The following is a 26648-nucleotide window of genomic DNA, read 5'->3' as shown; positions in this document are numbered from 1 at the left end:
GTTTCTTGAGGAGAAGTTGAGATGCATCTGAATGCAGAAGGGGGAAGGCATAGATCCCTTCCTTACCAGGATTCAGGAGGTCCGAGACCAACTGTCAGCTGTTGGGGCAATGCCTCAACCCATGGAGCTAGTGCGATTGGCACTCAACAGTGTCTCAGAGGAGTGGTAGGTCTTTGTCCAAAGCATATTGGGTAGAGATAGGCTACTAGAGTGGGACAGAATGTGGGCCGATTTGCAACAGGAGGAGTTGAGACAAGCTCTGTTAAAGAGCTCCATTAGTGGCAACAGCAGCAGCGGATCGAAGGTGGTGAAGGAGGAGGAGAATGTGGCCCTCGCGTCAAAGGGTCCTAGTCAGGCGCAGGGGGAGCAGAGAAAGGAGGAGCAAAGAAAGGTGAGCTTGTTCACTACAATACCTAGTGTCCTCTCAGGAAGAAGGACAAGGAGGAGAAGCAGAACCAGCAGGAAACTTCTACAGAGATAGAAAGGTCGTCCTTTAGGTTGGAGGAAGACTTCACGATGTTTGCAGATATACCTCCAAGAGTGAGGTGGGGAGATTTGGTACTGTAGTCCTAGAGAACTACAAAGATTGGGTAGGATCCTTGAGGAGTCCACCTCATGGATCATTACCTGGATATGGGGGCCCACAGTATTCAGTAGCAGGATGGATCAATTGCAGTTGATGCGGTCAATACTAGAGTGACAGTGGCAGACTAGTAATAGTCAGATACTGAAGAGCGTAGTGCAGTGTTGACAACAAAGCAAGTGGCTTAGTGCAGAGTTGGCAACAACGCAGATTTTTCAGTGACATTGTAGATGCTAGTAGCAGCCAGACACTGAGGAGACAGATGCATCATACTGAACATAGTTGATTCAATATTTTGGATGCTTTTCAGTTGTAGATGTTGCAGTTGCAACAACAACAGATGAGAGGGAGTTGCGGTGCAGATGCAGTGTTGGCAGCAGTATGGCAATGTTAGCAGCAACACAGATGCAACATTAGAGTCGCACAGTGGTTGGTGGCAGCCAGAGACTGAGGAGACAGATGCATCATACTGAACATAGTTGATTCAATATTTTGGATGCTTTTCAGTTGTAAGTGTTGCAGTTGCAACAACAACAGATGAGAGGGAGTTGCGGTGCAGATGCAGTGTTGGTAGCAGTGTGGCAGTATTAGCAGCAACACAGATGCAACATTAGAGTCGCACAGTGGTTGGTGGGTAGTATGGCCAGAGATCAACAACGTGACATGAGGTGATATAGAGACGGGGTGTTGTGGCAGGATGTGCAACAATAGAGAGAACACAATCCTCACTAAGAGGGAGTGTTAGTTTCTGTAGCATCAAATGTGTTCTAGCTACAAAATTTGGTGGAGAGGCTAGAATACATGAGATATCAAAAACCCAAAAATCGTTTCTGGAAATTTCACCTAGAAGTATTTCAATTAGATTATTAACCTGTTTTTAAAATATTTCCTAAGCCCCTAAACTTAGGGAATATGGTTAATTAATCAATATTAGTTGAGATAAGGTGAGAATTATCTAGAAACTCATACGGATCGATCCAGAGATGATCCTAGCCATTGATTATGTTTTAATCTTGGCCGTTGGTGCTCCAATAGTGGATTATAAGAAGAGATTGATGTGGTGATGGAGAAACACTTGAGTAGTTCGATTTCTTGGAGAATTCAATTTTCCAGAGTAACAAAAGTCAATTGTCGGAGAGAGCCAGAGATCGAAGCAGTGAGTGAGGGGTAAGGACGGTGATTCAGAGGAAGTTTTTCCAGATCCGGAGAGGCAAAAACAAGAGGCTAGAGTTATCCCAGTGAGGCAGCGCAAAGCTCTACATAGTAGCTTTAGAGAGGGCAGTTCAATTTGCTGGAGAGAAAATCGTTCTCAGATCCAGAGGTCGGACAGAGGTTCCAGAGGGTTGGAGAGACAAATTTCTCAGCAACAGAAGGTAGAATTACTTCATTAGAAACCAGTCAGAAGCTAGACGTCATAGTAACTGCGCAGTCCAGCGCAGAGGGTGATGCAAAAGCTTCAAGAGGCTGAGTTTTCTGTAGGCAAGTTGTGCTGGGATTGCTTCTGGAGAAAGGGTAAATTCCCTTAAATTATTTTGCCCAAATTTTCTTTTTGTGGATTGCCAAGTTCAGGTATCCAGATTGTACTAAGATTTTCCCCTGTTTTCCCAAGTTGGGTTTTTTCGGGGACATTTGTTAAAAAATAATAGTCTCATATTTTATGTGTGTGCTTTCATTTCTCAGTTTCCAACGCTATTTATTTTTCACAGTTTTATTTGTGAAGGTTACAGTGTGTTTATTTCGATGTTGTCGTAGCAATAAACTGAATAATTAATATATCAATTAGGAGAAATAATACTAGTTGCCGCAATAGGATTCCATATTGGAATTTTCACACAAGTTATCTTTAAACATTGGATTACATTGATTCCATTCTCCCAATAGGCTAGGCACTGGTCTAGTCCGAGGTGATCACCAAAAACATACCTTTTACATCTTCTTTCCCTCTTTGCTAATCCCTAACCTAGAAGACGATCTAGGGCATCACACAAATTTCATTGTAGCCATTAGAAATTGATGAAAATTGGTCTAAAGCTGTGTTGGTGAGTCATCAGAGGTTGTCCAAATTTGAGGCTATTTCGATGGTGGAATCTCGAGATATCCCAAGCCCTAGCTCAAAAACCATTTCCCTAGTTTGCTTTTAGTTGGAGGCTTCATTAAGGATCATTGCATTCACATTTCGAGACAAATCTAATACCTTTGATCTTCTTCTCCTCCCTAACTTGGTCAAGTCCATTAGTGTGTTAATCAATCCCAAACCCTTGACCTTGTTTGGGCCCACTTGGTCTTCTTTGTGGTTTTGCAACTTTGCAACTCCAATTCCACAGGGATCGCTTAGAAACCTTATCTTCCTAGAATTCTTGGGTTTAGGGCACCTCATATCAAGAAAATACCTCTCAACCCTAGGTCTAGGCATCCTCTAAGCCCTTCTAAGAGATGCAATCACCTTGCTTTCAAAGCAAGTAAACCAATTATCTGAGCCTCTCTTGTGAATAGGCTTTAGGAATCACTCCACATCCTATCATTGATCTATCTATCCTCGTGATTCCTCTCATATCGGGACTCCTCCCATCGGTGAAAGTCCGTAAAGAGAAGGGAGCTTTAGCTGAGGTGACAGTGGGCTATTGCTCCATTGTTGCCACTTGACCTAGTAGTTGCTCTATAGGATCCCCTTCTAGGACCCTTGCTAGTTTGAGTGGTAACAATACCTACTACGACTAGACTACATTTACTCTTGTTTCCCATCTAAATCTGGAAGTCCATTTGCTACTCCTTGTAGTTGGAGAAGTATTCTCTAACTCTTGTCATATGAGCTGACACTCCACTGTCTATATACTAGACTCCCTGTGAAGTTGAGCTAGAGAGGCAAGCTATCTGAGCAAATTTGTCCTCCAATCTAGAAGACAAATTTGTTGCCTCCTGAATGTCAAATCTATCTGCGACCATATTGGAGAAATCTGAAAAATCTACTAAAGACATCCCGAGTATAATTGCATGTGTTTTTCTCTTCCACCCAACATTAATCTGCTACTACAAAACTTGTTGTAAATCAACTGCGCCCAGATTTTCTCAACGAATTGATTGATTTGCTCTCTAGAACCCTCTATCCAGAAAATCCACACCTGCAAATCTCTACAACTAAGGCAGATCAAATTTTCTACTGATTATAAACTGAAAATCAAACCCTTTGTGTTTGCAATTCACATTTCTTGGTGGTTTGTGCAAATTTGAGAATTTTTGCTAAAAAATTGCAAAAAATTCTCCTCACTATTGAGCCTCTAATTTGTTCTTCAAACTCTGATTTGATACCATGTGAAAACTCCTTGAAATGCAACAAATGGAAATTTATTCTTCTAACTGATTAATTATGCAGTTTATTTTCTACGACAAACAATGAATAAATCACCTTGCAATTCTTCACAGTAAAATTATGCTACGGAAAATAAACTAGAACTGAGAAAATAGATGCACACGCACACACAATAAAAACTACACCAATATTTTTGGACAAAAGTCCCTAGAAAAACCTTGAAGGGAAAACTGGTGCAACAGATGAGGGTTTATTTTATTATATGCAACAACAAAGTCTAAGTGCAATATGTAGATGCCAATCTGGCTATCCTCCAACAAGATAATTTGGCCAAAAATAATAGTGAGACAATTTATCTCACCCAACATTGATCCCAACTCCAAATCTAGCTCTATCTGTTTGCTCGCACTGGCCCTACGTGAGCCTGTGCGCTACCTGTGTGCAGACTATACCCACACTACCTGAGGAACTGCTCGAATATGTCATTTTTCCTCTGCCTCATGAGACGATTTGCTTGGTCTTCTGGAAATTTTCTCGGCCACCAACGACTAAATAACCTCCTTTCCAGCGAAATTGATCTCCCTCTAAAGCTGCCTGCGCTACCTTTGCGCAACCTCACTGAGGAAAATATGCGACACTTTTGTTGTTGACTCTCTGACATTGAAACTTTCACCGAAAATCACTGCTTCTACTCCCTCTTTCTTCTGCTTCCTTCTGGCTTGAACTTTGCAACTGGATAGCTCAATCTGCCAAGGAATTTTTCTCTCCCTTTGTCTCACTGTAATTGCTCAAGTGTATTCTCTTCATCCCCATCGACCTGCTCTTATACTCTCTCGTTGGCTCAATTCTCATCAATGACTAAGAATATTTCAAACTCAATCCATGTGAGTTTCCAGAGTTTTATCAACTTTCCTTAATTAATTCCTATTAATTAACCAGTTTTCCTAAGTTAGACTTAGGAAAAATTTAAATGATGGTTAATTAATTTAATTAAGGCGTTTCACAAGCTTATATTGCGAAACGTTTTATGGGTTTTGAAGATCTCATGTTCCTTAGTCTCTTAGACACAAATGGAGACTAGAACAATTGTCCGATGCTACAAAAACTAATAGTTGGTTGGCTAGCTGTCATATGAGAAGAAAATTTTCCCCTATGGGTTACGCACTTTTGGTGGGTAATAGTTCTCATTCAACCAATGTGTGACCATATTGCTTTGAGGATTAGAATGCCTTGAATCAATGGAGAAACAAAATCCTATGTTTTCAACAAACTGAAGTTCTTAATCAATGGTGTTTCATGATCCATGGGTTAATCTGTTCATCCTTCTTCTATAGTTAGTATCCTTTTGGTTCAAGGATTTGGTGAACAATGCCTTGTGTAGAGCTCATTGAAGAGTATTTCATGTTAATATTTGGCAGCTCAGGGATGAATTTCTCCTAGAAGAAATCATATCTTTCAGTTTTGTTTGAACCACCTATAATAAAATTTCATTTTTGACATTCTAATATGATTTTCCAAAAATAGTAAGTCACTTCTCAATTTGGAAGTGACTTTCCAAAAATAAAAAGTCATGTCTAATAATCAAGGATGATCTCGACATATGGAATCCACTTTAAAATCAAATCAATCATGATTATACAAGTCAAGAATTAATATTTTATCCTTGTAGTATTATTATTATGGCACCGTTATTTATAAAATACTCTAAAGTCATTCACCTTTAATGGATTAATAATAAAGAATTCTCAATAGTCTCATGGAGTGAGTCAATTAAATTGAAAATCTCTTACTTGGCAAATCAGACCTCTCTCTTGGAATAAAATAATAACTCCACAGTTAAGAGAATGTAACTCTCCCTCACTAATTCGATGTATGGCAAAAGTGTAACTCCTCTTCATTAAATGCACTTGTAACTCCCTTACTCAATTTGATTTGTAACTCTCACCAATATTCTCTCGTGTCTAAGTGTAACTCTCTCTCTCCCTAATTCAAATTGTAACTCCTCAAGACAAGTGTACCTCTCTCTCTATTCTTGGGATGAGTTACATTTCTCCTCAAGTAACTCCTCCCTCATGGAATTCGATTCTCCTATTGTTGGCTCAAGGCATGAATTCATTTTGTAACTCCTCTCCTTTCTCATCTATTTAAGCAAGAGCAAGTGTTGAGTGTGTGCAAGCGAAGTGTGAGAACAAGTGAAGAGAAAGAGAAAAGGAAGAGCTGGAACAAGTGTGAAGGACAAGATCTAATCAAGAGGAGGAGGAGATCTTCAAGCAAAGAGCAAGAGCACTTCAATTGCAAGTTGATCAAACATTGGTGACTTTATTCATTCTCATTCTCTCTCTTTGTACTCTGCTGAACAATTGAAGAAACTTAATAGAAGAAGAATCATTTGTATTTTTTGCCTTGAGGGGTTTTTCCCTGGTCACTGGACCTAATTTTTAGTGTCTCATATTTGTGCTTGGCTATCTTCATATGATTCTTAAGTTTATGTTCTATCTACAATTGCTGACCTGAAAATTTTTGAAAAATAAATCTGCATTCTAAGTAATTGTAACAACATAGAGCATTTAGTTTTCTGCAAAGTACTTTCAAGTCCTAGCATAAACATTCAGTTTTCTGCAAATTACATTCAATTTTCTGCATAGAACTTTCAAGTTTCTGCGAAGAACTTTTAAGTTTCTCCATAGAACTTTCAGATTTTAACATTTTTTTGACATGACTTGTTTATGTGGAGTCAATAGATGATTTTTTTATAATAAGCCTTAAGTCTTATGCTCATTCAATGTTGTGAAGTTTTCATCAAATTTAAAGGAAATGGAACTCATCCTTAGTAATAGAGAAAAAGATGTTACTGGTTGATCTCGCACTTAAGGTACAAATTGCAAGCCTGAGGGTAAATCAAGAGGGCTTATCACTATCACCAAAATGGCATTCCTTTTCTCCCAAGGCCGACTCTTCTTTGACACAAGGGTGGTATCCCTATGGTTCGGAATATTAAAGCTTTGTGCAAATTATGGCTTACATGAAAGGAAGAGTTGCATCAATGAAACATATTTTTAGATGATTTATTGAGTTTAATTTAAAGGTGGGTGATGGGGAAACACTGGTGCCAATTATTCAATTGGACATTTGGAGTCATGAAGTAACTATGAGGGTTGAACATGCAAAAGGTTACTAATGATTGCAGAATATATATGGTTGAAAATGAAAGAGTGAGGGCCGTTCCAAAGGTGCCTTGTATGAACATGCAATAACAAGAGATCTTACTTTTAGCTAAAAATATGTACAAGAGGGGTCACTGTAGTTGTTTTAACCATATCCATGGATAAATTAGGTCTCAAATAATGTGCTAAAGCATAGATCAAGTTCATGCATACCAAAACCAATGCCCAACTCCACCAAACAAGGTAGGTGCTCTAGAACAATGTGCATGAGGATGCCATGCATCAAATATATGGGGCCCAAAAGTGGAATGGCCTAGCATAATGTGCATGCATGCTTGCATGTCCTCCAAAAATATGCATAAAGTAATCAATACCATGTGCCACCATGTGCTCAAAACCATCCACCCCACTCCAAACCATGGGCACCAAGAGGAATAACCTAGCCAGATATGCAAGTTAGTTAGGTCTCCTCAATAATTCTACCACCAAAACCATGATAGAGGAAGTGCTCCCATAATTCAAGTCAATCATATCAAGGAATCATATCTATGCTCCAACAAAGAAATATATGTCATGGACAATGCACCAATATAGGCGTTGGGAGGCTAATCATCTAGAAAATTGTGCAAATGGGAGAGTGCTCCATTAGAAAAGCCATGAAACAAGAAGATGAATCCACCAATGATGGAAATGGTCTTCTAACCAAAGCACTCTACCAATAGACAGCTGAACGCAATCTCTAAAGTAGAGCATTGTAAGGGGCAATAACAAGAGATGAATAAGTCTGCAAGTTGACAACCCTCAAAAGGACACCTCGACACCCACATAGTGGTACAGTAGATAAATTGTTACAAGGGAAGTGTTTATAAGAGTGTGCATGATCAATGTGTCTCTTATCAAGTGAAAAACTCCATCACATCAACTTTTATCAATTTGACATGTGTGGTGAGGATGCCAACCACATGGTAATCAATTGTAAATATGCATCCAAGCGGTGCAATATGGCTCATAAGCCAACATACCGCATGTAGCTTGATGTGTCATGGTCTTCAATGTAGATCAAGATCGTCATGCTATATGAGGGGGAACAAGGTCCATATTTTGTCTCTCACTAAAATTTGGTTCTCACTAAACTTTGGTTTGTCTTGCATAGGCAAAGGCCCCTCAATTGGTGACATTGCAATCTTACTCCCCTCTAGCATTATTGTAACACCCATACCCTTGGGTGGTATAGAACTTGTAGGGAAACTTTCTGGTGAATGTGTAAACCCCATGGGCCCATACCATTGTAAATCTAGATGATCTCTTCACAAAATTCGTGCTCAATCACTAGGGTTGTACCCTTTTCCTCCCTAATAACGACATTGTTCATCTATTTCAAAGATGGGGCTTGAGCCCCACAACGAATTCCTACTACATTGCTACAATTTGCTCTAAATTTGACAAAGGGAGGGGCGCCATTCCTCAAAGGATTTATAACCTAATCACACTGCTGCTACACTGAGCTTAGCATTGAGGAAATGCACTACTGCATGCACACATTAGTTGACGTCCTTGCAATGCAGTACAACAAATTTAGGGGGTGGAGAATGATCTTTGGATTTACTTCTTTGTTTGTATAAATTGCTTGGATCACTATCACGAATAGACATACACCAATGCATCATGGCCTAGGCAGCTCCCATGGTGGCCGCAAGAGGTCAAATCCTTGCTGCTATCACACACACCTCAACCTCTACTCACCCTTGCACCCTTATATGATTGTCGTATAATGGGCTAGGAAATTATAATACATAATTACAATGAAAAACCAAACAATGGTTAATAGATGTCATCTGATAGCAACTAACTGCATTTGCATGTTGGCAAATGCTTTTTTTTTTGTTTTGTTTACCAATACATTGACATGTATGTAAAGTTTTAACGTTAAGGATATATGCAAATTCTTTGAATGTTAGATATATTCTTCTTTCCTATCATTTTCTAATTATTACCAATGATGGCAACCATGTGGGATGTATTTTAAATTTTTTGCCCCTTCTACGTTCAAACACTGATTTCCTCCTCCCAACCCACAAACCAATAAAGATATTATTATCCATACAAATTCAAATTTTTAAAATTGGAAATGTTTTGAAACAAATATGAGGAGGAGCCCAAGAAAACATATTTGAATTATTTTCAAGCCACTTGGAACTTCTTGTTATGTGGCAAGTAAATTTTTGGGCCTTTGAAATTCGACTTAATATAATTTGGTTTTAGTGAAATTGAAACTGTGGAAAACAAAGAAAATATAGGTTTTGGTCATAGGTGGTATCTTGTAGCAAAGTTGAACTTGCTCGAACTAAAATGTTAATGAGGCTGTTTTCCAATATCTCTTTCATGATTCTGCATGCATCGTTGTTTATTCTCTTCATATTTATATTGTGACTAAATTGACCTTGTGAATTTGATAGACCTTCAGTTCATTTATCTTTATGCCTGATCTTTTTAAAATATATGTTCATTTGATGAATAAGTGATCCTAATCTTTAGGTGGAGGGAACATTTCCAGATGGCACGAAATTAGTTACTATTCACAATCCAATTTCAAGTGAAGATGGCAATCTTGAACTTGCGTTACATGGGTCATTCCTTCCAGGTTAAATATTCTCTTTCAACTCCATATTTTGCTGGAAGTTTTGCGTACAACCTTATGCCTTCCCTATTTGGCATTTTCCCTAGGCACCTTAATTTCAAAGAAAGGAGCCTTCTTAGAGTTTATTTTTTCATTGTTAGACGTTTTATGATATTGGTTGCTAAATGTAAGGAGATCCCATGATTTGTCGTATGGATGCATGTTTCTAAGCGACAAGCTTGGTATTTTTCATTTATGTTGTATTTCAACATATTTTACTTGTTATCTTGGTTAGTTCCTTATTGGATGCCATTGGCTTGTATTTGTGTTCACTTTTTACACGCAAATGTGCACAAAAGTACATTGCTTTTATGCTAATGGCCTTTTCTCTTTCTTATGGTTGTGTGCCCCTAACTTATGTGTTTGTTATGATCACGCTGAAGTGTTAGGGATAAGTAGTTCCTTAGTTAAATGTAGTTTACCTAATCACTGTTATTTGCACTTAATAGTTTCTTTGTACAGTCACCCCCATTAGGATAATCACATCTCTTATGTTCTGGATATGATCACCTTTTTCATTGCATATTATCATATAGTATATCTTTTACATTTGCTATTTTTTATTTCTGTCCTTTGCATCATATAACCTTATGCTTGTACCTAAGGTGCGAACGACACACTGTGACTATCCAAGTTATGTCAATAGTGGTATGAAGCCTATTGTCTTGGTCATCTCATCTTGGACATGTACTTGGTAGGAATATTTTTGTTCATGACCGTGGTCACGTCTTTTCATAAAAAACATCCACTTTAACTCTGGATTTATGAAGCACCAAGAGGGATAAAAAAGAAATCAAACTACAGGTTTGTTGGTGTTTGAAAATTTAGAGTATATATATGGGTACGAATTGGTGATAAGCATATAGAGATTATTGTACGCCAAATGACATCGAAAGTCTTAATTTCAGAAGATGGAATGGCTAATGTTTTTTCACTGGGGGAACTCAATGGATTATCACGAGCACAGAGAATGGATCATGCTCTATATATATTCCAAAGAAAACCTCATAGGATCCTCCGTCTTCCCTGGAATACCCAGATGGAGAGCCCAGCCACAGTATATATTCCAAAGAAAACCTCACAGGATCCTGTCTTCCCCAGAATAGTAATATGGAGAGCCCAGCCACAATAGTGACTGGTAACACAATGGTCCTCAACTGCACCAGAGCTGTACACCTCACAGGCAACTCTGACTTGAAACAATTTGTTTTAACTGTTTGAGCTAACTCACTGTCTTGGTAGTTTTTTAATCACTGTTATTTGCACTTTCTATGTACAGTCATGTTGTAATATCCCCAAATAGAGATACTAGAAAAATGACAATATTTCCAAAATGAGGGTGCAGCAGAATCCGAAATTTTATTTGCATAAAAAAATCAGAAATTATAAATATGAAGATTACTCGCTGAAAGAAACACAAATATGAAACTGTCTTCTGAATTTTATCTCTAAATCAATCCCCAAGTGCAATAAACGACTGCAGCCCAGAAAAGATGATGTGCTAGGGTCACACAAACCGAAGCTCTTCCACTGAAACACACGCTTCTGTCTAGGGGGAGCCCATATGCCTCTCCGAAACTATGTTCTGGATATGACCGCCTTTTTGACTGCATATTATCATATAGTATATCTTTTACATTTGTTATATATTTATTTCTTTCCTTTGCATCATATAACTTTATGCTTTTACCTAAAGTGCCAACTGCACACTGTGACTATCCAAGTTATGTCAAAAATGGTATGGAGCCTATGGCTTCAGTTGTCTTGGTCATCTCATCTTGGACTTGTACTTGGTAGGAATATTTTTGTTCAGGGCTGTGGTCATGTCTGTTCCTATGAAAAATCCATTTTAATTCTGGATCTATGAAGCACCAAGAGGGATAAAAATGAAATCAAACTACAGATTTGTTGGTGTTTAAAAATTAGAGTTTATATATATATGTGTGTGTGTGTGTGTGTCTGTTCCAAAGAAAACCTCACATGATCCTTCGTCTTGCTTGGTATACCCAGATGGAGAGCACAGCCATAGTATATATTCCAAAGAAAACCTCACAGGATCCTCCATCTTCCCCAGAATACTCATATGGAGAGCCCAGCCACAATAGTGGCTGGTAACACAATGGTACTCAACTACACTAGAACTGTACACTCGACAGGCAACTCTGCCTTGAAGCAAGTTGTTTGAACTGTTTGAGCTAACCCACTGAGTTGGTAATTTTTATTCACTGTTATTTGCACTTAATAATTTCTATGTACAGTCATGCTGTAATATCCCCAAATGGCAAATAGAGATACTAGAAAAATAACAATATTTCCAAAACGAGGGCACAACAGAATCTGAAATTTTATTTGCATATAAAAATCTGAAATTTTATTTGCATATAACAATCTGAAATTTTAAATATGAAGATTACTCGCTGAAAGAAAGACAAATTTGAAACTGTCCTCTGAATTTTATCTCCAAATCGACCTCCAAGTGTGATGAATGATTGCAGCCCAGAAAAGATGATGTGTTAGGTTCTCACAAACCAAAACTCCTCCACTGGAACACACCCTTCTGACTAGGGGGAGCTCATATGTCTCTCTGAAACTAGGGATACTCAAGGTTGTCAGACCTTAAGCCCAAAATTGCAGCAGCATAGAATAGAAAACTCACAATATACTGCTGACAGCTACCAAAGCGACTTTCTCATTTTATCAACTATGGAAGTTGAGTTATCCATGCAAGATTCTGCCTTCAACCCATGCGCATTAGTGAGACTCAAACTGGTGTGCCTTGTTGACTTGAGGACAACCCAAAGTGAAGTGTTCAAGCGCTGGAGCTAAGAGAAGGTTTCAAGGAGATGTGCATTGTTAACTCACTAGTCTTCATGCAGTTCTCTTCCATGCATTTCGGTTATTTGATGGTGAACTAGGATGAGATGGCCGTGCGCATGGCTAAGGGAATACGCTTGAGTTCAATTGAAGTAGAACTGGAGAGAAAAAGCATTTGCTCAGTCTAGTGGAGATACTCTGGATCTAACTCATGTCAAACTGCTGTGAAGTGGGAGAGAAAAAGGCATGCGCCTAGTTAACTGGACTACACTCTCAGTTATCTCCCCATGCATGCATGCGCTGTAGTTAACTCCAAGAAAAGTGCCAAATCATTCCTAAATCAGTGCATGTGTCCCAGTTGTCTTTAGTTCACTCATGCATGTGCTCCAAATAACTCCCAGTCATGCTCAATCTTATCTATGCGCACTAATCCACATGCATGTGCCCAAACCCAATGTGGCTTTGTGTCCTTTTCCTCTTGGGTAAGCCAAGGAAAGGACAGCCGATTTGCTATTAGTTTTCATGGTTTGAGTTGGGGACATTACACATGTCCATTAGGATGATTGTGCCCCTTATGTTCTGGATACGACTACTCTTTTGACTACATATTATCATATAGTATATCCTTTACATTTGTTATATATTTATTATTTTTGTCCTCTGCATTATATAAACTTATGTTTTTACCTAAAATGCCAATGACAGACCTTGAGTTGTGAGTCTCGACAATCAAAGTTATGTCAAAAGTGGTATGGAGCCTATCACGCCTGTTGTGTCCTCCATCTTCCCAGGAATGCCCATATGGAGAGCTCATTCACAATTAGTGGATGGTAAGCCAAGGGAACTGAACTACACTAACTGTAGACCTCACAGGGAACTCTCTTTTGAAACAATGTGTTTGAACCGTTTGAGCTAACCCAATGAGATGGTAATTTTTTTTATTCACTGTTATTTGCACTTAATAATTTCTATGTGCAGTCACGTCCATTAGGATAATCATGTCCCTTATGTTCTGGATATGACCACCTTTTTGACTGCATATTATCATATAGTATGTCTTTTACATTTGTTATATATTTATTTTTGTCCTTTGCATTATAACCTTATGCTTTTACCTAAAATGGCAACGACATACTGTGACTCCAATTTATGTCAAAAGTGGTATGGAGGTTATGGGTCCTGTTGTCTTGGTCTTCTCACCTTGGACTTGTAATTGGTAGAAATATTTTTGTTCAGGGCCGTGGTCATGTTTATTCATAAAAAAATCCATTTTAACTCTGAATCTAGGAAGCACCAAGAGGGATAAAAAGGAAATTAAAGTGCAGAGTTGTTGGTACTTACAAATTTAGAGAATATATATATGAATGAATGAATGCTATTTTAATGTCCATGAGACTAAAAATAGTCTATGGGTCCTGTTAGCCTTGGAGGCAAACGGCCCAAAAATGGATCCATATATGTCCTAAAAGTCTCCAAACTTGCTTAAGAATTATCCCAAAGGATCCAAGCGTGCTCCAAGATTCTTCAAAATCCTCTTAAGGGTCATTCGAAATCAAAATGGTCGAAGGAGGAAAGCCCTTAAAGGGGAGGAAATACACCAGTGGGAGGCCGAAAATGCTTGAAAACCATTAAAATTCTAAAATCACAGGCTTAAAGTGAGAAGGCACAACAGTCGTTAGATCTGGCCGATCAACGGCCCAGATCTAATTGGCGGGTCGCATCAGCGGAGGCAAATCGGCGCAGACCATGGGGCGATGGTGATGGTGATGGCGATCGGCGATTAAACGAGGACCGTCAATCGCATACGCGGATCAATGACCCAAATCACATCGGCGGATCGCAGATCGGGAAGACCAAAGGGGCGGGGCCTTTACATATAGCGATATGTGATTGCGATCAAATCGCATCGCATTATTGCATCGGTGCTGACCAAAGGGGCGGGGCCTTTACATATTCCTATGTGCGATGCGATAAGGCCGGACTCGACGACATTTTGAACAATATTCCATAATATTTCAAGTCCGCGCCCAAGCATTTTGTAATGCATTCTTCATATATTTCGTTATTTAACGAAATACATAGGAACCTTGGCAGCGCCGATAGTGATGAAGTCCGGACCCGATGTGTTTCAGAGGTGAAATATATATATGTTTTCAGGTCCACAAAGGCCGGTTTTTCATGTTTTTTAAGGTTTTCGCCATATTGCAAAAATACGAAGAGAACAAAGGGACCGGGCCATCTGCGATAGGCGACAGCGACCCAAAGGGCAGCCCGATGGGTAAATAAATAATTTTTGAAGACTTTTCAAGTCCGAAAGGAACAAACATTGGTGGGAGTTTACAGCATTACAGTAGTTTCTGTGTAAAACAGAAAACACTCATTATTAAATAGTTTGAAGAGAAACCGAGGTCGAGAGGCATTTGCAGCGCAACAAAGCATGCCCAACTAGCCTGAAACAGAAATATCATGGGCATCTACAGCGCGACACAACCGAAATCAACAGAAGAGATTGTGGGCATCTCTGTCAAGAGAGAGCTCCTTGCAAGCGCACCCAAAATATCTGAATGCGGTTATTCGTCTATTAGAAAGAGAAAAACCTCCAAGCCATGCCTGCCTATTGAGGGAATCAAACGGTTAAGGGACAGATCAGACAAGGTTAAGACTCCGAGCCTTCTAGAGAATTGTAAAGGGCCTATAAAAGACAGAAAACTAGATGTAACAATGGTTCAACTTTTGGAGACTGTTTCTCCTCTTTTCCTTCAAGCTTCTCATCTACATTCTAAGAAATATAAGCTTCTTTTGCCATTAGATGTCCATTCCCTTTATGCTGTTCTACGATTGCACTTGAACAGTTTGTTCAGGTTTTCTGTGTGTGTGAGGCCAGATAACTGTCATCTTATCTCTGCTTTGATATATTAGATTAGCAAGATTCTTTGCTGCATGTAGCTAGCCATTTATATGTGTTATTATATATGCATCTGCCAGCATAGTCAGTAAGTTTATTTGCTGCCTGTAGCTAGCCATTCATATATGTTCATGTATGCAATCTGCTGGTACTGTCAGTATTCTCCATCTATCCATTAAATCTACAAACTATTGAACATTTGTGGTCTAAAGCCTTGTGTTGTTGAGGGTGTTCATGCATGTCTTGTGTGAGAATAGCGCTGAAATGGTTATCTAACTTGATCCAATCCATCATTTATTCCAATAGTTTAGAGAACAATATTGAAGATTACATGTTACTAGGCATCTCTGATCTACAACCTAGGAGAGTTTCTTGGAGTGCTAACGTAATTGGCGCCGTTGTCGGGGAAAGGAAACTGAAGCTTAGCTTCCCTGGAAACGACACATATGCAGCTTTGATGATAGACAAAGCCTGGGCACATTTTTGGTTGTAATCATCTATCTGGTGACTCTACTGGAGGCCGAACCTCTTGGCGACTCCATAGTTCTGGCTCAGTTTGTTAGGCATACTCGGAGAAATCCTCAAAACTTACACGTTGACCCAATACCTGATCCTGAAAAAATCATCAAAGATAGAAAGGTATTATAGAAAGGAGCATCAGGTTCAGGTAAACCTAAACAACCTCCTATATCTCTACAAGAAAGGCTTGTGATAGAACAAATACATGTTGAGAGTATAGCATCTAATACCAGCAGTGAAGAAAAACTCTCAGAGATTCGTAAAGCTCCTTATTCTTTAGGTTCTCCTTTTGCATTAAGCCCAAAGGAAATCTCACCTCCTATCCATCATACTCCTTTAGTTCTGTCAGTCACTCCTCAACTCTTTGTCATTCACACTGGCAGTACTCTTGTAGCGACCACAGCTATGGCAGGTCCACAAGCACCTACCAAAATGGAAAGAATCATAGCTGCTAGGTATGGACCTCTAATACTGCCCACTCCTCTTAATGCCATGCCTACTGGAGAATATCAGAAATATAGGCCTAAGTTCATTGGGACTGAAGGTGTTACTGCTGAAGAACATCTTGAGTCATTCTATAGCTATGCTGATAATCTGGACATTAGTGAGGATGATGTGTGGATGAGAGTCTTTGTCCAAAGCCTAGAAGGAGAGGCTAGGAAATGGTTCAGAGAACTAACCCCAAGATCTATAGCAGATATCGAAGCTTTAGATGATGCATTCCTAAAGCATTGGGGGGATAAAAAGGACCTCCTCTACTACCACACTGAGTTTGGCAACTTAAAGAGAGAAAATGGTGAGTTGCTGTCTGATTTCAATAAAAGGTTTAACCGTATGTACAACAAGATTCCAACTGAAGTAAAACCCACTACTACCTCTGCTAAACTCACCTATGCCAATGCTTTTGATTCTGACTTCTGCCTACTGTTGAGAGAGAGGCGATGTGCTACTTTGGCTGACATGCAGGATGCAGCCTTGGAAGTGGAATCAAACATCATGGCTGCTGAGAAACTCAAGGGAAATGTTGATAGAAGAAGACAGAGGGGCGAGTCTTCATCATCCTCTGATCCTAAGATAGATAAAATGACCAAAATGATCGAGTCATTAGCCTCTGAAATCTCTAAATTGAAGGTTGAGCAGCAACCAGGGAAAGGAAGAATGCCTAATACCTTTGCCCCAAGAAATCCAAATCCAAATCCATATAGAAGAACGAATGAGCAGTTGCAGATTTTGCAAAGAAACAAAAATGCAAATGAAGACCAAAGGGTGAAGGCTCCTTTTCAGAATGCAGTCATGGAAGAAGAGTAGTTCGAAGAAGATGATGAGATCCATTGTCTAGAAGACAAAGGCAATGCTTCCTTTTTGACCTCAGCTGCATATGAAAAGTCATTATGCAATGACCAGATCAGCCAGGAATGCGATGGTGAAGCTATTCTACAAGCTGTAGATCAGCGAAGATATAATTTAAGGTCAAAGATAAATAATGCCAAGGAAACTCCTGTTCAAAGAGCTGCTGTCCCTACAGTACCGCAAGCTAATAAGCAAAAACAACTGGCAGTTGATCCCATCATCCTCAAAGCTCTAGCTCATGAGGTAAGAGGCCTCGACAAGTCCCCTTCTCCTTTCAGTTTGCAATCAGAAATTCAGAAGCTAAGAATACCTATGCCTCTGATTGAACTAGTGAAGAATGAGTCCTTCAAAAGATCCATCCTCGAGGTCCTTGAACCTAAAGCCATCCAAGCCTCTACTGACTATGTAAATCTGCAAGATGACAAGCCAGCTGTTATCCTCAGCCCAATGATTGAAAACTGTGAAGACAACTCCCCATCATTCTATGTCTCTCTGACTATTCATGATAAAATCCTTCACAACTGCCTTTTGGACACTGGAGCCAGCCATAATCTAATGCCCAAGGCTGTCATGGATGAGTTGGGTCTTGACATCACTAAGCCTTATCATGACCTGTTTTCTTTTGACTCTAGAAAAGTGAAATGTCTAGGGTTAATCAAGGACCTAGCCATCACTTTGTCTCAGCTGCCTATGAAAAGCATGATGATGGACATTGTGGTAGCAGATGTACCTCCCAAGTTTGGCATGTTACTTTCCAGAGGTTGGATCAAGAGACTAGGTGGATCATTACAAAATGATCTGTCCTATGCTACTGTCCCAGTTTTCGGAGGTGAGGGCAAGAGATTATACAGAGAGGCGCAATTGTCTTATATAATCAACGATGAAAAGATTCCCACCAATCATCCCATATATGCTATCGACATTGATTTTGGAGCTTGTATCCTTCATATTGAAGAATCTCAGTTGGCTTCCATGCAGCTCAAGAAACTAGTTTGCCAGATCGCTGAGGAAGAAAACCCATAGATTTGGGATATGTTTTTTGATGGGGCTTGCTTTAAAGAAGCTGCAGGGGTAGGTGTGGTCCTTGTGTCCCCAACACAGGAATACATTGATTTATCTTTCAAATTAACCTTTTAGGTCACAAACAACATCGCAGAATACAAAGCTTTAATTCTGGGCTTAAGCGCTGCTAAAGAAATGGGTATCAAAGGCCTGAAAGTGTTTGGAGACGCAGACCTCATTATTCAACAGGTAAATAAAACGTTCCAAGCTAAGCATCCAAGGCTGAAGGCATATAGAGATGAGGTATGGAGGCTCAAGGATTCTTTTAATGATTTCAGCATTTCTTATATTCCAAGAATGAAGAACCAGCTTGCCGACTCCCTCGCTGTCTTTGCTAGCATGTTTATTCCTCCTTTGCCTCCTAAATTGACATACGAAGTTCAGGTAAAATACAGACCGTCTCTGCCTGACAATATCAAATATTGGAGGGTTTTTGAACACAATGAGGAAATTAACAGATTTTTGCAAGTCGTGGAGGAATTTTTTGAAACGCACATCGATCAGGAAAATGAAGCCATGGGAGAATGCGGCCAGCCCAAGCTAAAAAGCGAGATCGGCTGAGGAAGCATTGTCCAGCTGCCCAGTAATTACATACCAAAAGGATTGGTGCCTCTAGAGAAGCTTTTCGATCAAAACGATGTGCCATATAAGCTTGCCGAAACAGAAAATGAATCTGCTGTTCGTAAACATAATATAGGGAGCCTAGCCCATCCAAAAAACATAAATCTGTCCGTGCATTTGTCCTCTGCCCAGAATTCCGGGTATTGCACCCTTATGAAGCAATTCACTGACATTTTTGCCTGGGAATACAATGATCTTAAAACCTATGACGCAGACATCATTCAGCATAAGATCCCATTGGAAAAGAATACCACCCCTTTTAAGCAGAAGCTAAGACCTATCAGCCCTCTCTTATTGCATTTGATTGAGAAAGAGATCAAGAAGCTATTGGATGCCAAAATTATAGTGCCCCTAAGATATTCAAAATGGATAGCTAACCTTGTGGTAGTAAGAAAGAAAAATGGAGAAATAAGGCTTTGTGTTGACTTCAGAAATCTGAACAAGTGCTCTGAAAAAATAACTATCACTTGCCTAAGATGGAACACTTGCTGCAAAGAGTTTTAGGTGCTAGAGTCATGTCTTTCTTAGATGGATTTTCAGGTTACAATCAGATTGCTGTACACCCTGAAGATCAGGAAAAGACTGCTTTCACTACTCCTTGGGGCACTTTCATGTACTCCAAGATGCCTTTCGGACTGATGAATGCTGACGCTACCTTTCAAAGGGCCATGGACATAGCCTTCGTGGGAGAGAAGGACAAATCTGTCCTTATTTATCTGGATGACATAACAGTGTTCTCCAACAACCACAAAGACCATTTACAACATTTGAAGAAGGTCTTCCTAAAGTGCAGACAGTTTGGAATTTCAGTCAACTCAAAGAAGTCACAGTTTGCTCTAGAAGAAGGCAAACTTCTGGGACATATTGTTTTTGTTGAAGGTGTGAAGATTGATCCAGCCAGGGTTCAAGCCATTCAGACATTGTCCATCCCAAGGTCAAAAATGGACATTCAATCCTTCTTGGGTAAGATTAAATTCGTAAGGAGGTTCATTCCAAACTTTGCAGAGCTTGTAAAGCACATCACTTCCATGTTGAAGAAAGGAGCAGAAATAAAATGGACAGATGCTTCAAGAATCTCTTTTGAAGCCATCAAGCAAGCTATCATGGAAGCTCCCACTCTAATTAGCCCAGATTACACTAAGGAGTTTTGTATCTTCTCTTTTGCCTCTTATGATACACTTGCAGCAGTTCTGTTGTAGAAAAATGATGAAGGCATAGAGCACCCTGTGGCCTTTTTTAGCAAAACTTTAAGGGATGCTGAACTAAGGTATGACCTTATCGAAAAACAAGCTTATGCTCTCATAAAGTTTTTAAAGGCATTTAGAATTTATATTCTGCATTCCAAAGTAGTTGCATATGTACCTTCAGCCTCAGTAAAGGATGTCTTAACTCAGCCAGATATTGATGGGAAGAGAGCTAAATGGATTGCAAAATTCATAGAGTTTAACATAGAGGTGAAGCCCACTAAGCTTGTCAAAGGCCAGGGCTTGGCTAAACTTATGGCTGAAGAAAATTGCAGCTTGTTAGATATAAATTTTATGGGTCTAAATTCAGATTATGAGCAGGCAGAGGGAGCAATAGAAGAGCAAAAGTAGGATCAGTCTTTGGCTGAAAATCTAGTCACATGTGAATGGTATTACAGCATAGTTCATTTTTTACTTAAGCTAGAAGTCCCTCCAGGACTTAGCTCAAGTCAAGCTCGTGCCATTAAACTCAGATCAGTGAAATTCTACATTAATAAAAATTTGCTTTATTGGAAAGACCCATCAGGAATCCTCTTGAGGTGTCTAGATAAAGAACAATCTTTCGAGGTTATACACCAGTTTCATTCTAGCATCTGTGGAGGGCATCATTATTGGAAAACCACAACTCACAAAATCTTGAGGGTTGGATATTATTGGCCTACTTTGTTCTCCGATTTGTTTTCTTTTGTAAAAGCTTGTGACAAATGTCAGAGGTTTGCGGGAAGACAACAACTAAAATCTTTGCCCTTAAAGCCAATACATGTCAGTGGTCCCTTCTAGCAGTGGGGCTTGGACTTTATAGGTGAGATCAACCCACATTCCAGTGGCCAACACAAATGGATCTTAGTAGCCACTGATTATTTTACCAAGTGGATTGAGGCTATACCCACTAAGAATGCCAGTCATCAAGTTGTCATAAAGTTCTTGAATGAGAATATTTTCACTAGATTTGGTTGCCCAACCAAACTAGTCACTGATAATGCAACAACGTTCAAGGCAAAAGAATTGATGGACATGACTGAATCCATGGGCATTCAAGTGGTGCATTCTACCTCATATTATCCTCAAGGCAATGGCCTGGTGGAATCATCTAACAAGAGCCTGGTAAGGGTAATCAAAAAGCTGTTAGAGGACAACAAAAAGAGTTGGGATTCCAAGCTAAAGTTTGCACTATGGGCTGACCGAGTTACCATCAAAAAGTCCATAGGTAATTCTCCATTCAAATTGGTTTATGGTGCTGATGTTGTTTTCCCCATCCAGCTCATCCTCCCTGTGGCTAAGTTCTTGCAAGAAGAACAAGATGAAGAGAATGATATGGTAAGAAGAATGAATAACCTAGTTGAACTACATCAGATAAGAGAGCAGCTGGTTGATAAATCAAAGGCTCATCAGAAGGCAATCAAAGAAACTTTTGACAAGAAGGCAAAAGCGGACAAGTTCCAAGTTGGTGATTGGGTGCTTAAATGGGATGCATTTAAAGAAAAGAGAGGTAATCATGGCAAGTTTGACTCCTTGTGGACAGGTCCTTTTGTCATTGCTCAAGTTCGGCACAACAATACATTCATCCTGCACAATCTGGAAGGAGAAGATGCATTTGGTAGCCCAGTAAATGGGCGGTTCTTGAAACTCTATTTCATTTAAGGCCTTAAAGCCTTGGTATTGTAAATATGTTTTTCTTTCAGTTTTTATTTTTATGCTAAAAAGACTCCATGCCCAATGGAACACTAGAAGGAAGATTTAAATTTTGTTTTTATAGGAAAGGCATTGATCTGTAGTTCTTGAAACCTCACAAGGAGGCTTTCATCCCCAGAAGGAGCCAATGTTAGCCTTGGAGGAAAACGGCCCAAAAATGGATCCATATATGTCCTAAAAGTCTCCAAACTTGCTTAAGAATTATCCCAAAGGATCCAAGTGTGCTCCAAGATTCTTCAAAATCCTCTTAAGGGTTGTTTGAAATCGAAATGGTCAAGGAGGAAAGCCCTTAAAGGGGAGGAAATACACTATCGGGAGGTCGGAAACCCTTGAAAACCATTAAAATTCCAAAATCACAGGCTTAAAGTGAGAAGGCACAACAACTGTTAGATCTGGCCGATCAACGACCCAGATCTAATCGGCGGGTTGCATCAGCGGAGGCAAATTAGTGCAGACCATGGGGCGATGGTGATGGCGATCGACGATTAAACGAGGACCGTCAATTGCATATGCGGATCAACGACCCAAATCACATCGGCAGATCGCAGATCGGGAAGACCAAAGGGGCGGGGCCTTTACATATAGCGATATGCGATTGCGATCAGATCGCATCGCATTATCGCATCGGTGTTAACCAAAGGGGTGGGGCCTTTACATATTCCTATGTGCGATGCGATAAGGTTGAACTCGACGACATTGTGAACGATATTCCATAATATTTCAAGTTCGCGCCCAAGCATTTTGTAATGCATTCTTCATATATTTCGTTATTTAACGAAATACACAGGAACCTTGGCAGTACCGATAGCGATGAAGTCCAGACCCGATGTGTTTCAGAGGTGAAATATATATATATATATATATATGTTTTCAGGTCCACAAAGGCCGATTTTTCATGTTTTTTAAGGTTTTCGCCATATTGCAAAAATACGAAGAGAACAAAGGGACCGGGCCATCTGCGATAGGCGACAACGACCCAAAGGGTGGACCCGATGGGTAAATAAATCATTTTTGAGGACTTTTAAAGTCCGAAAGGAACAAACATTGGCAGGAGTTTACAACATTACAGTAGTTTCTGTGTAAAACAGAAAACACTCATTATTAAACAGTTTGAAGAGAAACCGAGGCCGAGAGGCATCTACAGTGCAACAAAGCATGCCCAACTAGCCTGAAACAGAAATATCATGGGCATCTACAGTGCGACACAGCCGAAATCAACAGAAGAGATTGTGGGCATCTCTGTCAAGAGAGAGCTCCCTGCCAGCACACCCAAAATATCTGAATGCGGTTATTCCTTTGTCAGAAAGAGAAAAACCTTCGAGCCATGCCTGCCTATTGAGGGAATCAAACGGTTAAGGGATAGATCAGACACGGTTAAGACTCTGAGCCTTCTAGAGAGCTTGGGAGCATTGTAAAGGGCCTATAAAAGGCAGAAAACTAGATGTAACAATGGTTCAACTTTTGGACACTGTTTCTCCTCTTTTCCTTCAAGCTTCTCATCTTCATTCTAAGAAATATAAGCTTCTTTTGCCATTAGATGTCCATTCCCTTTATGCTGTTGTACGCTTGCACTTGAACAGTTTGTTTAGGTTTTCTGTGTGTGTGAGGCCAGATAACTGTCATCTTATCTCTGCTTTGATATATTAGATTAGCAAGCTTCTTTGCTGCCTGTAGCTAGCCATTTATATGTGTTATTATATATGCATCTGCCAGTATAGTTAGTAAGTTTATTTGCTGCCTGTAGCTAGCCATTCATATATGTTCATGTATGCAATCTGTTGGTACTGTCAGTATTCTCCATCTATCCATTAAATCTACAAACTATTGAGCATTTGTGGTCTAAAGCGTTGTGTTGTTGAGGGTGTTCATGCATGTCTTGAGTGAGAATAGAGCTGAAATGGTTATCTAACTTGATCTAAACCATCATTTATTCCAATAGTTTAGAGAACAATATTGAAGATTACATGTTACCAGGCATCTCCGATCTACAACCTAGGAGAGTTTCCTAGAGTGCTAATAGGACCACCAGCCTCCTTAATTTTCACCTTTTGCAATTCAATCCTTTTTTTATTCAAATTGATGATGACCTGGCCCATCTTTCTAACAGTCCCCTAACATATTGCCATAACTGTCCTTGATGTCTCTCAAAACATCACATTCCAAAATGAAATGTTTTTCCGATTCCACTGCCCTAGAAGTGCAAAAAGTACATACTCGTTCTTCCCAAGCTTCTTTAGGTCTTTTCCACCGTCCTATTTCACGCTAGAGTTGATGTGAGTTAGTTCTAATTGAGCAATACGAATCTTTGCTCTCCACGAAATGTTAGTTCCAATGTACTCTTTTGTTAGGGATCACAAGTGGGGTTGAATTCTACTGATTTCTGGTAGCATCAGATGTGCTCTAAGCCTCAAAATTTGCAGGGAGGCTTGGACACATGTATTCCATAGTACCAGAGATTGTTTTGGGAAATTCCACCTCGAGACAATTTTATTAAAATAATTAATTATTTTAATGGGTGCTTAAGTCTAAATTTAAGAAATTAAAATAATTAAAGGGTATTAATCAAACTGTAGGTGAAACTTCTAGAAGAAGACGAGGATCAAGCCAAAGTGATCTGAGCCATTGATTAGAATCTAATCTAAGCCGTTGGTTCTCAACTAGAGGATTATAAGAGGAGGCTTGATGGGCATTTGGAAAACACATGAGAGAGAGATCAAGAGATCGAATTTCTCAAAGAGGGCGGTGCAACAATTGTTAGAGGATCGATTGAGTGGTTTCTTGTAGTGAGGGGTAGGGATAGCAGTGTTGAAAATATCGGTATCGGCAAAATATCGGCGAGGGTCCAGAAAATATCTTATTGGCAATATCGGCTAAAATATCGGCAAAATATCGGCAAATATCGGCAAGCATAAAAAATAATTTTTTCGGATTTTTAAATATAGCCGATATTTTGCCGATATTTTCAAAATATCGCGATATTTTGCCGATATTTTCCGATATTTTGAAAATATCGCGATATTTTCAAAACAGAAAATATCGCGATATTTTCTCGGCGATATATCGTTTTGCCGAAAATATCGCAATATTTTCAAATATCGCCGATATTATCAACAGTGAGGGATAGTATCCAGAGGGAAGTTTTCCTAGACTAGAGAGTACAAGGCCGAGAGGGTAGAGAGACGTCCAGAGAGGTTGATGCAGGGCCACACAGAGCTACATTGTGGTAGCATAGAGCTTTAGAGGGAGATCGAAATTCTACTGAGGAACACCCAGGATCTACTGCCAGAGTCGGGGTGTGAGACCGAGAGGCATGAGAGCTGAAGTTTCCAGCCAACAGAGGATTAGAAAGAGGTGCAACGCAGTCCCAATTACAGTGACAAAGTGACAGTGTAGGGTTGACACAGTACTGCGCAGAGGCAATGCTGAGGCTCACCTCCAACGTAGATCAGTGCCAGTTCTTCCAGTGACAGGGTGAGATCATCTCACTACTCTTTTTGTCCAGTTTCTCTCTGTATCGGATAGCTAGTTGGGCATCCAACGAATTCTACTCAGATTTACTACTGCTTAATAATACAAACCTTCAGCTGGTGCACCGATTTTCCCACACTGGGTTTTTCCGGGGACATTTGTCCACAAATAACTGTGTAGACGTGTGATGATTATTTCTCTCCTGTGTTGTATTTAGTTTCCGCAATATTTTTATTTGTGTACGCTGTAGTGTATGTATTTCAATATTTGCCGTAGAAAACTACAAGTAACTTGTTCAAGTAATTTAACAAGTAGGAGAAATATCATCAGTTTGCTGCAGTAAGAATCGGGTAACCGATTTTTCACAAATTCTTCAACATAGTACTTCTTCTTTCTACCCAACCCTTTCCCCCATATATGTTTACGAAACTTCTCCATAACAAAATTTTTTAACTCTTTGCCATTTGTGGGACAAGCATTGAGGTAGATATTCCACTTTTGCATCCATTTGTTGTTTCGTCTCATCCATGTTTTCTTTCTTTCAGTGTTGCGAACATCGTGGTCAGGATTAAATCGGCGAGAGGAAAAAATTAGAAAAATCACAAAAAAAGGGTAAAAGTCGGGAAAATATCGGCAAATACAAAAATATTCATTTTTTTCATTTTTTTTAATATCTAAAGCATCTACAACATAAAATAAATGTGTTGACACATAAATATGATAAAAGAACTAATATATAAGATGTGTAATATCCATTTCTAGTGCTACATCATAGATAACAATGAATCATGTCCTGAATAGTAAGTCCTGAGTCCCAACTCAGCCTCAAAATATCAACAAAAAATATAATAATGTATCTCATACCATGAGTCATAATGTCATATACAATGAAATGAACCAAATAACTAATACTACTGATTTCCTCTGCCCCTCTTGCGAGAAAATGCAATAGTTTTCCCTCTATATGTAGATGGTAGTGGAGTTGGCAATGGACTCTGCTGTGCTCTAGAAGCTATAGAACTAGGAGCTACAAGAGGTAGACCACATCCTCTACTGGTGACAGGGGTAGCCTGGATAGGTGGTGTCACCTCCTCCTCTTATTGATCTGCCTCCTCCTCTACCCTTTCTACTACCTCCTACTCTAACCAATCAGCGACAGACTCCATGAGAGGCCTCTCGGTCTCAACCCTCCATGCAACAGTGGTGTCAATCCCATCCAATGAGATGGCCTCCACATTAGGT

At 39.6% G+C, this 26648-nt stretch overlaps 1 protein-coding gene across 1 annotated transcript in view; it reads left to right on the top strand.

Annotated features, from left to right (window-relative positions):
- URE (urease) overlaps nt 1-26648 on the top strand; it is a 393081-nt gene that overhangs the window by 55472 nt on the left and 310961 nt on the right. The window contains exon 3 of the mRNA XM_089403154.1: nt 9590-9695. Within this exon, the coding sequence (XP_089259280.1) occupies nt 9590-9695 (106 nt within the window). The remainder of the gene's footprint in view (nt 1-9589; nt 9696-26648) is intronic.

Source organism: Pinus tabuliformis, chromosome 2_1, assembly GCF_031772625.1.
Source record: "Pinus tabuliformis cultivar Carrire ecotype Pingquan chromosome 2_1, CPIR1, whole genome shotgun sequence".
NCBI classification, from domain to species: Eukaryota; Viridiplantae; Streptophyta; class Pinopsida; order Pinales; family Pinaceae; genus Pinus; species Pinus tabuliformis.
The sequence above is the reverse complement of the archived record's forward strand: the minus strand, read 5'-3'. Positions and strand labels throughout refer to the sequence as shown.